The sequence below is a fragment of the Nuphar pumila genome, chromosome 16, assembly GCF_984573655.1.
Source record: "Nuphar pumila chromosome 16, dmNupPumi1.hap1.1, whole genome shotgun sequence".
Lineage (NCBI taxonomy): Eukaryota > Viridiplantae > Streptophyta > Magnoliopsida > Nymphaeales > Nymphaeaceae > Nuphar > Nuphar pumila.
Window position 1 is genome coordinate 62,864,420 of NC_143264.1, and position 16,214 is coordinate 62,880,633.

Here is a 16,214-nt window from a genome sequence, read left to right on the forward strand (position 1 = left end):
ATTCTGCATGTACCTGAAATAACTAGAAACTTGCTAAATTCACTGAGGATAATGGAGTCTTCTTTGAATTTCACCCATAATGTTGTTATGTGAAAGATCGCAAGACGGGGAAAAGTTCTTCTGCAGGGTACAAATAAGAAGGGACTCTATCGGATTTCTCTCAACAAGCAGCCAGTGAACAATAAAGAGGCATGTCTTGGCCAAGTAACGTCTCTCTTGCATTTGGTCAAAACCATTGTAGCGAACGGGTGTTTTCAGGTGTTTTTTCGCAAATCTAATCCTACATTGGTCGATTTTCTAGAAAAAGACACTGGATCATGTTTTTTTGATTAAAATTTTGATTTTTTAAGCCTTCAATATTTGTGAAAATCTTACACAGTCTATTTGTAAACCTTATAAAAACCTACCACAATATATATATATATATATATATATATATATATATATAGAGAGAGAGAGAGAGAGAGAGAGAGAGAGAGAGCTATGATGACTCATTATAAGATGGATGTATTAGTATCATAATAATAATGAATTATGACACATCATTTATCATGTAAATATCACTTTTTGCATGATATTAATGCACTAAAAACATTTTTAAAGGCATTAATATTTGCTATATAATTTATATTTTTATATATGAAAACATTTTAACAAGATTTTTGCCAAGAAAAAACAGATATTCCAAAATATCATAAAATACACCTGTTGACAATATTTTGAAAACAGTGATTTTATCATGATGCACTCAAATAATGATGAAATCATGACAAATTCTCGTCATAATCTTATTGAAATGCCATTACTTTGAAATTTGTATTTCTTTATTTTTCATGTGTTTTCCTATCATTTTTAAATCCATACATGTCAACATTTTCCCTAGAATTTCGTAAAAAAAGTAATTTGTCACAGGATTTTCCCTTTACTAAGAAGATCCCGACCGCGCCATTTGTGACATTAATTTGTAGATTACCACCATGGTTGACTACCATAGGTTTGTATTTCCACCAGCAGAGTGGAAATAGTACCATGCCATTGATCATTTCTATCACAGAGTAAATTGGTAAAACAATAATAGTAGCTTATTACCGTCGTATGACACTTGCTACATGAGCATACACAATACCATCCAACGAAAAGAGGTGGTTCAATGATTCAACCCCCATGGTCCCTTTCCACACTTCGTAATGGCCTTCTGCTCTACACCGAAGTTTAACGTGACCTGTCAAAAACCTATTTTCACCACTCAAATCCCTCAAAAAGAACAAGGGAACAAGTATGATCGACCCCCGATAGGGAAAAACTCCGTAGCTAGGACTCTTGCTCCCAGGGCCTATGCTGGGCGTCGGATTGTGCACCACAGGAATTGAACCTTAACCACCCGTATGATAGCCAACCCATCCCCTTGACTCCCTAAAATTCTTCCTCAAAATTCCACAACCTGGAGCATTTACAACCAAAAGGTTGGGTCTTAGCCCAAAGACCATAGTGTAATCATTTACTTGAAATTAATCATTTTAATTCAAATTTTCATGACACAAGTCTACAAATCAATTCCTGCCTAGTCCTTGAAAGCAGGTGGTCACTTTCATGCACCTGTTAACATTACAGTCAACATATCTTACAAAATTCATGCCAAAGTACAAAAATTGCCCAGGAAATTTACAGCATCTTATAGAGAGCTGGTCGAGAGGTTAAGGCACCACTGCAAACTTCGGTACAGGTATTTACGATCTTCACAGAAGAATGAAATCATGAATAATTTATAAAAGCATGATGAGGTGCCCTGCTCATGCTCTCAGGTTTCCATATTGCTGCCTGCTTCCGCCATCTTTATGGGATCAGTTTCAGATGCCTACAGTGACCATCAAAGAGAACAAATAACGGACATTGGACAGCAACAACAAATAGACTGGAAGTCTGGAAATAGGAGACAGAGAAACAGAACTTGCATGCATTCACCAATAGGGTCACAGATATGGGTCTTAATCCATTTGATCTCAGTACATATGAAAAAACAATGAATCTGACCCATTTCTGCTGTTGTAGATGCGTTTGATTGCCTGGACAAACACCGCCCGGATGCTCCGGGCAGGATTTGTCCAGGACGTATGAGTCGCACTCGCACCCTGTAGACTTGGGCGGTTCCTCGAAATGCACCAGCCAGGAACAAAGTGGTCCCTTCGGGGACTGCTTGCTCCCATGTTTCAAATGCGGGACAATCCCTCGCACGGCCACAGTGTCCCCACTGTGCGGGATTGTCCTGCATATCAAACACCCTCTATGACTATTGAGTCCATCTCATTTCAGCATACAAGCACCGCCATGACCAAGTAACAGGAACAACCACTTTTACAGTCACTCCCCGCCTTGGACTTATGCTGAGACAGGTAGACTGACCAAACTATGAGTTCGAGTTCATCACCTTTGGATGCACTATGTCCAGCATTAAGTCAACCTTGACATTTTCTGCCACGCCTTCTCTTGCATTATCCTGGAAGATGCAGTAAAGAAATCACAAACCTGAAACTGAACTAAATAATTCAAGTTCCTAAAATTCCCAATTATGATGAAAATCAAAGAAAAAGCCAGGAATTGAGAAATTTGAACATTAATTTTTTACTTCATCCCCATCTGGGTTCATAAACACCAGAAATAAAACCTAACCAATCTGCATGGCTGCACTTGTTATCAAAATAAACTTTAGCATTGGACAAGATTAGAGGTAAACTATGTCACATACGTGCCGGTGCGGATGCAGGTGCAGGTGCGGGTACGGGAGAGAATGCAGCGATGCGGCACTTTAAAAAAAACTTGGGTGCGGGGAGGGTATATATATATAACTTTTAACAGTTTTAAGTTAACACTACGTGTATGTGTGTACATTTATGTATTTATATACATAATATAGATAAAAATGGACTTGATTAGGGTTAACTGAATCCACTTTTGGATAGAAATGGACCTCAGGGTGGTTGACTTCACCTAACACAAAGAAAGCTGTGTCCAAGTGTTGCACCCGCCTGGGTGCGGGTGCGACGCGGGTGTGGATGCGACGCGGGTGCAGTGCCCTGTTAGAAGAGTCTGTGTTACATAGGAGGTAAACCTTTTGTTTGTGAAAATAGAAAGGTTAGCACAACTAAATACAAAAGCACAAGACAGGTATCTTCAGGATTTGAGACTGGTCTGAGCTCCCATCATCATTTTGGAGCAGATCCTTAATGGGGATAGCTTGTAAGAAGCTAACTTTTATGGTGACCTACAAGATAATTGAAATGACTTCACCCATGTATGATTTTCTTTCTATTGTTTCTCTTGAAGCAACTACTGGCGTGTTTTACAAGGGTATGTAAGCAAAAAGGTCAAACCGATATTCTTCAATTTGTTAAGATTAACTAATCTACATCCTTTGCTAAAAAAAGTCTAGCTTTCCTAAAGCCAACCCTTTAGAAGGAATAAATCCTAAATTTCAACATGTGAATAAGCAGCACACTTCTGAACTACCCTCCTCGTGCATTCTGTTAAATAGAAATATGTTAATCCTTGCAGCATCTAAAGCTAGGAACAGGTTTGATGTTCAGCAACAGCAAGGGCAGCTGCCAAGTGCAGATTTTGCTTTAGTAGTTTGATTTTCAAATAGAAACATTATTTCTTTTATCCATTTTCTAACTCACAATTTTTTACTCATAAATGTGTTTGTTTTGTCACTACCACCTCTTCTTTAATTCTATAAAGTTGCACAGGTCATTCTGAATCAGGTCATCATCTTTCCCCAGCTTAAAAAATAGTGTCTTGAATACCCCTAAGCTGAAAAGAATAATGTACAACACAAAAACCAATGGCTAACAGAAACTAACACACGCACACGCGAGCGCGTGCACAGACAAAGCATTAGATAGTTAACAAGATACCACATCCTTAATGTCAGTCTCCATTTTCACATATTGTGTACCACTTGATGCAGGTTTCCTGCAAAAAGATTGTGCAAAATTAGCACCATGCCAACAATGAACAACCAACAAAACCAATGAGATGGAGATGGGTCATGATCTAGATATACCGCACGGTTTCATCTACATGCTTTGAATCACCATTTTCCATGTCAGAATCAGGATCCCACCTCTCATCTTTCATGTAATGGTCCTCATCTTCCTGCAAAAGATCAGTTCCTAGTTTAAGTTCAACCATGCAGGGAAATCCCTGATTGCATGAACATTGTTATGCAAATGAAGCACTATTACATTCATAATAGCAGGCAAATGTTCCCATCTAACAAGTGGACACAACCCATTCGGTATTTGCATGTTCATGAAAGATGCAAAAAATGAACACAAAAGTATACAGACTTAGAGATAGATAAAGCGAGGTTACCTTTTACCTTTTTTCTTATTCTTTTATCATCAAATAATTTATGGTAAATGGTAATGTACCAATGGAAGAGAATTAGCCATTAAAAATCTTGACTCTTCTAATCACATCCAAAAAGAATGATTTGTTTTCGAGAGAGAGTGAAAAGAATTTCCAAGCTACATTGTTATATGCAAGAGGAAGCACTGAAGAATCCATGAAAAAGAGATGTGATTTTAGATACAAAGGAATGGCATCAAACAAACCTCGGGAAGCTCAGTTTCTGGTGGCCGTTCTTGAAACTGTACACTGGGCGCATGTCGAAGCTTTGAAAGATTTTCAAGCAGCTTGGCTCTAATGTCATCCAACATTTGCCTTGTGTTCTTGTTCTCCATGTTACTTGGAGCAACGTGAAGAGCATAATCTGGCCCAAAGTATTCATAGTACTCATGTTGTGGCAATTTATCATCAACTTCAACACCGAGTGCAACACCAGTCTGCTCAAAATCCATATATATTTTCACTAGAACTGGACTAACAATGATGACAATGAGTAAAGAGGCAACAATAGAAAATCCATGTTTATTTTCACTAAGGAAAACATGAATGCATGTCCTAAACTTGAGCTGACACTGTCATGCATATGGATGACTCGTTAGATCTCAAGGACAGTTTCAATGTTCTCATAACACTTTAGCATAACAAGATACCTCATAGCACCAACAACGAGCAACATTACGGATGGTATATCCACCTCCACCCACTAGCAGCAATGGAACATTGAAGGATCTCATGTGTCTAACGCATTCTGCATGGCCTCTGATAGACAGGTTGAAACAGCCCAGTCGGTCACCTGACAAGGAGTCTGCACCACATTGAAGGACAACAGCTCCAGGTTGGAAAATTTCCATCACTTTTCCTATGATTGGTTTGAACAAAGATTGGTAGCTCTCATCATCAATTCCATCATCTAGAGGCACATTCAGAGAGTAATATTTCCCTTTTCCAGTTCCAATGTCACGAACATCACCTGTACCAGGAAAATAATCTCCAAACTTATGAAAGGAAACTGTCATGACTCTATCGGTCATGTAGAAGGCTTCTTCTACACCATCTCCATGATGGATATCTATATCAACATACAGAACTCGCTGCAATATGCAAAAGAAGAGAAAACAAAAAAAAGTACTTAGTCAGTGACATCAAATAAAAAAGTATTGCCACATTTTTCCTAGGAATAAAGTTAAGAATAATAATTAATGACAAAAATAATGAAAATGAACTATTGAGGATGTTTCTGTTGATGTGGCCATCTTATCTTGACCGACCAATATGAATATGCTCCACAAGAAAGTTAAAAAGACAGAAATGGCAGGTGTAATTATTGCACAAGTACCCAAACAACGATTTAAAAGAATACAGTGAAAAACAAGCACTTGGCCAACCAATGTCGGTAGGTTATGATTCAATACCTTAGCCATGATATCTGAACAAAATTCAGGTTAAGTAGAATCATAGTCACATACATTGATCTCCTCCATATATCTCCAGAAGGCAAGATATTATAGGTTATTTGATTAATCTGGAAAACTCACAGCATTTAAAAAAATAAAACTACAAAGATAATGTATAATATAAGAAAAGAATAGGTTTTTTTCAATAAAAAATTAAAATGATATAGGAAATAAAAAACATGTACGAAAATGAAGGGCATAAAAATTTATATGATGAACGCAGAATATATTATGTAATATATGAATTTATGGCAACATCCAGAAGCACCCAGCACCCGCACCATGATATGAAAACAAAGTAGCACAGTAAACATTATAAAAGTATTAAGGCAAACCTCATGCTGCTTAAGGAGCTCCAATATTGCCAACACTATATCGTTAACATAACAAAATCCAGAAGCCTCACACTTCTTAGCATGATGAAGACCACCAGCCCAATTGATTGCAATATCACAAAGGCCATGGTTTATCTTAACTGCACCACCTACAGAGCCACCAGCGTAAGTCTGACAAAAGGAGTAAAGACCATCAAAAACTGGGCAATCTTCTCCAACGTTGAACCTTTTCAACTGCCTCATTTGGTCCTGTTGTGTCTCAGGGGTTATCCCCCTCAGGAAAGCAACATAATCATCTGCATGAAACCTGCACAAATCTCTGTCTCTAGCAGGAAATGGCTTGAAAACTTGCATGTGCTGGAGCAAGCCATAGTTCGCCAGAAGAGCATGAGTCATCCGCATCCGATGTGGCTTCATTGGGTGACCTTGTCCATAGTAATAATTACCAATCTCTGGATCATAAAAGTATGCCACTTTCCTCTTCACCCCGTCAGGGCCAGATGGAAGAGAATTACCACCAGTGTCCATCGCTTGATATAGCCTTATACTGAACCACAAGCCATCCAAAAGAAAAAATAATTAATGCATTATTTAGAAGACTTTATCTCGAAGTGACACAAATAGACTGTTAAATTAATGGGCATCATGTGTAGTTGGTCATCTGGAAAAACATCAAAGTAGCCAAGAAATAAACCTTAACTCAAAAGCTTGATCGAGCTCCAGCTCAGTTTGGCTAAGCTCAAACTGAGTTATTCACTTCAAAAGCACATTAACGGAAAACAATAAACTATTTGATTTTGAATGTTTAATCATCCATCTGTGCTGTAATGACGGGTTCCTTCCTACCATTGATCTATGGGCTTTCAGTGAACATGCTGACAAACCTTCAAATGAGCCAACTGTAACTCTTAAGGGCTCCAAGCTCAAGCCCATGCTTGACTGTAAATTAAAAGAACAAGACTGAACTGGGCTTTTAGAGAGTCGAGATTGTGCATCCTTGAAAATGTTTGGGCCTGTGGCCATCCTTAATAATATAGTGTTTGTTGTTCGCCTGCATGTGTGTGAATGTAATATGCATATGCATTACATAAGGCAGTAGAGAACATTGCAGGAACCGTCTCTTGAGTGTTTCTATTTGTGATAGGACTATTGAAAATCTTGACAAGGATTGCCAAGTGTGAATCATCATGTTTTTGAAGCACCATGGAAAGTGTCCAAACACATGTTTTCACTTCTAAGAATCATGACCCAGATACGACATTTTGATTTCTTTCTCTTTGAAAGTGTGTTTTTGAAAAAAAATCCAAGCATCCTTTGTTTTTCCTTTCTTTTTTTTATGTCAAGGGAAACCACTGATTTTTTGGATTGCCAAGAGGTGAAACATTGACTACGTATATCATGGCACCCTCTGTGGAAAACTCCACGAGCAGTACCTCCTCCCAGCCCACCAGGAAAGCTTTCCCTTATGCTTCGGCTGCACAGGGAACATACCGCCTCGAGTTTTGAATCTCAGAACAAATTGAGCTGCCCCTACTAGGTCTGCGGCCAAGAATTTCCAGATATGACTTGGACAGAGGGTTGACAGTTGGCAATCATAATATATTGCACATTTGCATAGGATTTCAATATTCCAAAAGCTAACATGGTCAATTACAATATGAACATATTCACCATAATCACAATGTTTATTCTGATGCCCTTTGTTGTATTCAACTTAGTTGTTAAAAGTGGTGCCTAGGCCTGATAGGTGCAAGGCCACCGCCTAGGCTTATGGGTCTTGGCAATAGGGCCTTGTTTTCCTGCCTAGGGCCCACTTAGGTGATAAGGCCATAGGGACACAATTATCTTTTTTTTTCTTCCTCCTCTCACCCCAAACCAATGTTATCGAAAGCGCACCTCAAGGTGCAAAAAGTGTGCCTCACCCTTGCGCCTTGAGGCTCACATAAAAAGCCCCCGAAGTGCACGCCTCATGTCGAGGCTGACATGCGCCTCGGTCAAATGGGGGTTAAAGCCCCCATTTGACCCTAAATATGAGGGGAGGCCCGATACTTAGGGCACTCTCCACTCTTTCCCTCACGTCTCTGCCTCTCTCTCTCTCTCTCTCTCTCTCTCTCTCTCTCTCTCTCTCTCTCTCTCGTTGTCTCTCGCTTCTCGTCCCTTGCTCTCTCCCTCTCTCTCTCTATCTCTCTCTACTGAAAGGAAGAAAAAGAAAAAAGAAGATTGTCTCTCTTTCTACCGACAGGTACTCTCTCTATCTCTAGAGTTGGTTCTAGTTTTTTTTGTTTGTCATTCCTCTTTTTTATGTTAGCCATTCTTCTTTTTTTTTGGTTTTTGCCAACACAAGGAGTGTTCTTATTATTTGTACTCTATTTTGTTTGGATAAAATTGCATTTTTTTGGTCCCTGCATGCACATTTATACGAAGGCTCGGCTGACTCTAGCTCCTAAATACAATCTATAATCTCAAGTTGTGCCTACATCTAGCACAAAGAATGTGTTCGGAATCGTCTGCAAACGGCTATCACCTGACAAACTCCTCTATCAAGTCTCAATTGCACCCGATCAAGCTGGCTGCCATGACTGATGTCTTCCTGCTTAGTGTGTTTGTCACTATGTTTGCCTTACCAAGGTGGTAAGCGATGGAGAACTCATAGTCCTTCAGGAACTCCAACCATCTGCGTCGCCTCAAATTCAGATCACGTTGCTTGAATATGTACTTGAGGCACTTGTGATCAGAAAGGACCTCAAATTGTTCCCCATATAGATAGTGACGCAGTATCTTCAACGCAAAGATAATTGCCGCTAACTCCAAGTCGTGTGTGGGGTAGTATTTAGCGTACACGATGACCTTCCCGTGCTGCATCAAAACACAACCCAGTCCAGTTCCCAAAGCATCACTGTACACTACGAATCCGCCCGTCCCAAAAGGCAAAGACAACACTAGGACTGAGGTCAACTTTCTCTTCAGCTCCTGAAAGTTCTCCTCACACTGAGGTGACCAAACGAACTTCACCACCTTCTGCAAAAGCCGAGTCATCGGAGCAGCTATACACGAGGAGTCTTGTATGACTCGACGGTAGTAACCCGCCAATCCTACGAAACTCCTGATCCTTATAACTGTCTTCGACTGCTCCTAAGAGAACATTGCCTCCACCTTAGCTGGATCAACCTCCACACCCTTCTCTGAGATCACGTGGTCGAGAAACATCACTCTGTCAAGCCAAAACTCACACTTCAAGAACATCTTATGTTCTCTCAGTGTCTGCAACACAATCCGCAGATGCTCTCGGTATCTCACCTCCCAGTAGGTGAAGATCGAGCATCTGACTGATAGACTACTTCAGCCACTAGACATTCCAAAGTGGAAGTGAGACGACATCTCGATGAACTTTATTGTGGGCTTACCGAGGACCTGTCGTCAGCATGACGCCATCTGGGTGCTAGTGGACAGGTTGACGAAGAGTGCCCATTTTCTGCCGATTAGGATTACTCAGAGCTTAGAGAGTCTAGCAAATCTTTATGTGGATGAGATTGTCCGACTTCACAGGATACCATGTTCGATCATGTCAGACCGAGACCCTCGTTTCACGTCTCGTTTCTGATGTTAGTTGCAGAAGACCCTTGGTACCACGTTGAAGTTCAGCACGACATTTCACCCACAAACTGACGGGCAGACAGAGTGCACGATACAGACGCTTGAAGATATGCTTAGAACGTGCACGTTGGATTGGGCAGAAAAATGAGATAGGCATGCGAAGCTTGCAGAGTTCTCATACAACAACAGTTACCATGCTAGTATTGGTATGACCCCGTACGAAGCTTTGTATGGCAAACCATGCAGATCTACGGTGTGTTGGGATGAGGTTGGAGTGAGAGCAGTGAAGTCTCCAAAAGTCATCCAACACTACTCGAACCAAGTGCGGTTGATCTGACTGAGGTTGGTCACAATATAGAGCAGACAGAAGAGCTACGTCGACCAGTGGCACAAAGAGCTCAGTTCTGACGTGGGCGATCACGTGTTTGTTCTAATTTTGCCTACAAAGAGTGTGTTCCGGTTTGAGAAAAAGGAGAAGTTGAGTCCTCGATATGTTGGACCTTTCGAGATCCTCGAGCGCGTTGGCGAGTCAGCATACCAGGTGGCGCTTTCTCTTCAGTTTTTCCAGATTCACAATGTCTTCCACGTCTCGATGTTGAGGAAGTATGTGCCTGACCCCTCACATGTGATCCACTACGAGGCGGTCGAGGTACAACCTGACTTGATGACAGAAGAGAGGCCGATGGAGATTGTGGATCGCCAGGAAAGACACTGCGTAGTAAGATGATCCTGTTTGTGAAGGTGTGTTGGCAGCATCATGGATTGGATGAGTGCACCTGAGAGCCCCAGGCCGATATGTGTGACCACCACCCACACCTATTCGATAGGTTCTAATTTTTTGAACGAAATTCTTTTAAGGAGGTAGGGATATAATATCGTGTGCTTTTCTATCATTTTAAAATTCTGATGTTTCTGAAAATTTAATTAAGTACTTTGAAAGTTGATAGAAATCTTCGATTTTAGGTGGCGTCAACTGAGTTTGGGCGTGGCCTAGAACCCATTGAAAAAACCTAAATGAGCTAATTAAGATTTGCTAAAACTTTTTATTTTTGACCTTTAAAATCGAGCAAAATTCAAGCAAAATTTGGGTTAAATTCAGGCAAAATTCGGAGGCGAAATTCAAGTAATATATCATTAGATGCGTCTCGAAATTCTAAAACCATTGATATTTTGTTTTTCTGAATTTGGGCTACGGTTGGCCCGAAAATCGTATTTTTTCAAAAATGACCCGCCTCGATATGATCGGTTCTAGATTGGATCGGATCAGATCAGTTTGACCAAAGTTAATATGGATCGGGACCCAGTCCAAGACCCATATTAATTAGGATATGGTCCAGTTTGAGATCCATATGGGTATTGGATATGGATTTAGATCTTGGATTCGAATCTAGATTAAAATCCAACTCCAACCTATTTAAAGTTTTAAATTCAATATAAAGGTTTAATTAAGTGAATTTCCAAGTTAAAAAGACTCTCATAGGGGTGAGATACCCTATGAAACTTTCTAAAAATTTATTATTTAATAAATAATATTAATTAATTATTAAAAATAATTAATTTAGAAAATTTATTTTTAGTATGTCAGAGTTCAACATTTGTGGAACTCTACCTAATATGTAGGGATTCTAGAAGAGCCCACATGTAGTAAAAAGTAAAAACAATAAAGTAATAAATTTGTTAAAAAGTGAAAAAGATGTTAGAGATAGAGTTCTATGTTGGTAGAACTCTATCTCCAAGCCCAATGGGTGAGAAACTCGAGAAGGGAGGTCACCCTCTCTATAGAAGACCAAAAAAAATTTTATAAAAGGGTCTAACTCGCCCCTCTCTCTAGATTTTGTTTTCTAGAGAGAGAGAGAGAAAGAAGAAGAGAAAAGAAAGAAAAGAAAGGAAAAGAAAGAAAAGAGAGGAAAAGGAAAGGAAAGAAGAAGAAGAAGGAAAAAAAAAAGAGAAGAAAGGAAAAAGAAGGGAAAAAAAAGAAAAAAAAAAGAGAAGAGAGGAAAAAGAAAGGAAAGAAGAAGAAGAAGGAGAGGATCTCCTTCCGTTCATATCGTCCGACATATACTTCCGGTTCTTTTCCGTTTCTCAACAAAGGTACGAGTTCCTCTCTTGATTCGAATGGGGAGAAATAGTCTAAATAAGACTTATGTAAAGATTTTAGATGAAAAAAAAAATCTGATTTTTTTAGCATGTTCAATCACATGTATTGATGCACGAGGGTAGGAGCCTTGATCTTCGATGTATGCACGACTTGTGTTATGTTTATTCATGTTCAAACTTTTGATTTTATGACAATAGTGTTATATATATATATATATATATATATTCATATTCATATTCATGAAGAGGAGTTCCCTAATTATGGGCAGCATATTAGTAACAATGTGTCTCATGTTAAAGTGATTTTTATATTTATACCCTATTCAACAACAATATTAAAAATTGAAAAAGAATACAAACAATAATGAAGAAAAGAAATAATAGATTTTATATTATTTTTCTTGCAAAAATATAAAGTAATTCTTTTATTTATTTGTATTTTTAGATATTTTTTTAAGTTTAAAAAAATTGAGGCTTACGCTTTACACCTCGCTTCAGTTTTTGGTGGAGTGTCTCACTACGCCTCAACACTTTTCACGATATTGCCCCAAACCCTTTCCTTTGTATTTTTCTTCTTTCTTTCTTTTCCTTCTTTCCCTTTTGTTTTTTTCCTTCTTATTTTTTCTTTTTTTCTTCTCCTCACGCCCCTCCACATTCTTCTTCTCATTTTTCTTCCTTTTTTCCATTTTATATTTTTCTTCTTATTTTTTTCTTCTTTCTCCTCTTGCCCCTCCACTCTCTTCTTTTTTTCTTCCCCCTCATCTTCTTCTTTTTCTTTTTCTTCCTGTTTTTCTTTTTTCCTTCTTTTTCTTTCTTTTTCCATTTTGTTCTTTACATGTATGCTTGTGTTTCATGCACACATATATAATATGTTTTTCCAGTTATATATGTGTCGTGTATCTCTTATAATAAATATATAATTATACCGAAGGTGGTACGTGTTACCCTCTAATTGGAATTCATAGGGGGATGGTTGTTTGACCAAATCTGACCTCGTGGATGTGTTTTGCATGGTAAAAATAGTAGGAATCGACCCTTGGGTCATAGTTTTCCGATGCAAAAAATATGTTTTTTTTAAGGTTTGAAACTTTGGTACATTGTAGGCCGTTGATTTTTCAACCCTCTTAAAATCTAACATAAATGTCAAGAAAACATGCTCCAAAGGTCAGTTTCTACTAAACTTAATGCGTAGATTACATCTGGAGTGTCAGATGTGCAAAAAAACTGAAAAAAATAAAAATATTACATTTTTTCACTAGGCGATTTTCTACCCACAAGGGTGTGTAATGAGATATGCAGAAACACAAAACAAGAGCCTCCAAAGGCTTACAATATCATAAGCACAAAGTGCACATGCACAAGTCCACTATGGGACAATACAAAAGCCAACAAAGCTATAACAAGAACCAAATCTAAAAATATAGAATTTATTAATGAAATGCTAAGAAAAAACATTGAAGAATACAGGGGGATAACACCCTTATTTATACACATACAAAAGAGAGAGAGAGAGAGAGAGAGACCACATGGGAGCTCCCAATAGAGTCGTTGGGAGCTCCAAACAGTCATCCTCTCATTCGTATCTGGAGAGGCAAGGGTCAGGGAAAATCATTCCAGTGTGAGCTTGTGTTTGCCAAAATGGGAATCAAGTAACTCATCTTTTTTTCCTTTTCTTTTATACTGACTGTTAGGTTCACTTTGATAGAGTAAATAAAGAGTTGAACATTAAATATGCTAACTTGAGAATAACGAGTAATGTCTTTGATTCTCTTTGAATGTTATAATTCTTCTTTTTATAAAGAATGGGAAGTTGTGTGCCACCTGTTTGATGAAATGTCTGAAAGTGATGCAAATTGTTATCTCACAATTACTATATGATTTTATTTTGAATTCATTTTGACTATTTATTTTCTTATTTACCTTTTCATTTTCTTTTTTTGTTTAAACTTTAACCAACTGTCCTGATTGAAGGAAAAAGATTGAACAGGTTGCTTAAGGCATTGAACTTTTCTTGAGCCCTATAATATTAGACTTTTAGGTGCCTTATAATATATTGTCATCACAAGCAAAATTCAAGAATTTCATATAACCAACAAAACATGCAAAAATTAGAACTTGGATAATTTATCTAATCTTGAAGTACATCCAAACACTATTGGTTATTGAGAACTAAAAAGATTGAGGTTATAAAAATTCATATAAATATGAAACCAGAAAAATAAATTTCCGGATTTGTAACCAAACAGGCCCTAAACAAGTGCAGAGCAATTTCATATTCACTAAGTCATATGCAAACAGTGTGACCATCAAATATTTGGTTAGAGATGTGTTATTCTTTCTTTTTCATAACCAGTTAGAGAAGCATATGCTGATCATGCACCACGCAATTGGTGATTAACTCTAAATATTCCCATGGGCGAACCATTGATTCTTACGATAATATTAAATATGTTTGTTTAAGCCCACCATAAACCATTCAGGCAATTTTAACATTTAAATAAGAAAGAACTCTTCGGACGCCAAATTTCTACTATGTTTTTCAGTCAAAGATTAATTCTATACCAATAGCACACCATAAAAACATAAAGGACCAATACAACCAGTCCGTCTCCAACCCCACCCCACACACACACAGTCATAAATTTGGCACAAACTTGAGTTTTGAAATAAAATATAATAATTTTAATTCTTCTTCCGTCTTCCTCTGGTGTTGAGAACTAATAATCGTGACATGATACAAGAGTTCTAACCGTCCGGATTGATCTTGATCCAGCATCAGAAGCGCAAAGATCATTGGTTCCATGGTATGCCATTTTCCCCAAGCAACGCATGGTTGACTGATACCACAAAACCATTTCATTCCCTATGATCACCACCAGCAATAAGAATCCTAATTCTTACTGCTTATGCCTCGTTCATGAGTTTGGATGCACCCACCCACCTAGATAATCCGGATAAGCACGAATACTACACTACACTCCTCAATAAGAAAACTAAAAAAAATCCAGATAAGCTGGAATATTGCAGCTCCTCGATCAAAAAAAAATCCCAGATATCCCGTTTATCTGGATAAGGGGTTGCATCCAAACACATCCCTATAGAACAAGCACATGAGCCAAAATCCCAATATCCAATCACTGCAACCACGAGAAAAGATCACCCCTAATCACAGAGAGAGAGAGAGAGACGCTTTACCATAACCCTTAAACAAACCATGTTTGCCAATGATTTTTCCATAGAAACAGTGAAAGCACACAAACATTTTTTTTCTCAAAGCAAAAACAAGGGGAAAATAACAAAGAGAGAAAGGATCTCACCTGAAGTGGGTACGGAGTTGAGGCAGAGAGAGAGAGGGGAGGAGACACACGGAGCGGAGAAGAAACGGTGAGTCGCCTCCCACCGAAAAAGAAGAGAGAGGGAGAGGGAGAGAGAGAGAGAGAGAGAGAGAGAGAGCAATATATGTGTTTGGTTCCGGGTCGGACCTTTTTCAGAAAGGTTATGCTTTGATCGATTATAACACCTCAAGATCAAGTTCTGTGTCTCATTCTGCCATTTGTATCTCCAAAAGTGAAAAGGAACGTTTGGGAACATTACAGACAATGTTTTTTTTTTAATTTCTCCATTTGTGGATAAATGCTATTTACCCTTAAGTAGGGTGTCAACAGGCTGGGTTTACCCGGACCTGACCTGAACCAGGATCCAGGTATGATGATAAATAAGAAGACCCGATTAGGAACTGGGTTCGGACCCGAAGGTCCGATTAATACATGGACTGGGGTATAGTTTGCAAAATGTTATACCAGACCCAGGCCAGACCCGAGTTCCGATTAAGACCTACAAATTTTTAATGTAAACATGATAAAAAATATTGCGACCCGAGTTCCCATTAAGACCCACAAATTTTTAATGTAAACATGACAAAAAATTATTGTTTTACCTGTACGACCCGGGTCTGGTTCTTGTAGTTCTTATCGGATCTGGCTATAGTTTATCTTATGATGGATCTGATTAGACTCGGGTCTGGACCTGATACCATACCCGAAATTAGGGCCAGGTCTGGTTTCACCTGGGTCCGAACCAAACCCGACCGGTTGACACCCCTACTCATAAGTAAGTGAAGGGGAAGATTGTTATATGAATTAGTTTAAATGAGATTTAACCCGAGTTAATGGAAAGCAGGATATATCTCTGTTTGGCAGTGTATAGGAAAAACAGGATGTGAGGCATATTTTTGAGATTAGGAGCCGAAATTTTATTTTTTGATTTGGGCTAATGGGGTCTGGATATATGGATCAGAAACCAGGTGCATTCTTGGGTAAATGTGACA

The 16,214-nt window shown here is 38.6% G+C and overlaps 2 protein-coding genes across 2 annotated transcripts; one reads left to right on the forward strand and one right to left on the reverse strand.

Annotated features, from left to right (window-relative positions):
- Positions 1–1,497: 1,497 nt before the first annotated feature.
- Positions 1,498–15,311, reverse strand: LOC149813351 (histone deacetylase 19-like). Its single transcript, XM_089991532.1, has 8 exons — positions 15,205–15,311; positions 6,197–6,743; positions 5,058–5,498; positions 4,614–4,844; positions 4,061–4,152; positions 3,912–3,969; positions 2,426–2,494; positions 1,498–1,855 (listed from the first exon to the last, which is right to left on the reverse strand). Exons 2-8 carry the CDS (start codon positions 6,722–6,724, stop codon positions 1,799–1,801), a joined length of 1,476 nt encoding a protein of 491 aa, XP_089847658.1. The 5' UTR covers positions 6,725–6,743; positions 15,205–15,311; the 3' UTR covers positions 1,498–1,798.
- LOC149813352 (uncharacterized) lies at positions 9,721–10,517 on the forward strand. Its single transcript, XM_089991107.1, has 2 exons — positions 9,721–9,798; positions 10,149–10,517. Exons 1-2 carry the CDS (start codon positions 9,721–9,723, stop codon positions 10,515–10,517), a joined length of 447 nt encoding a protein of 148 aa, XP_089847233.1.
- Positions 15,312–16,214: the final 903 nt, after the last annotated feature.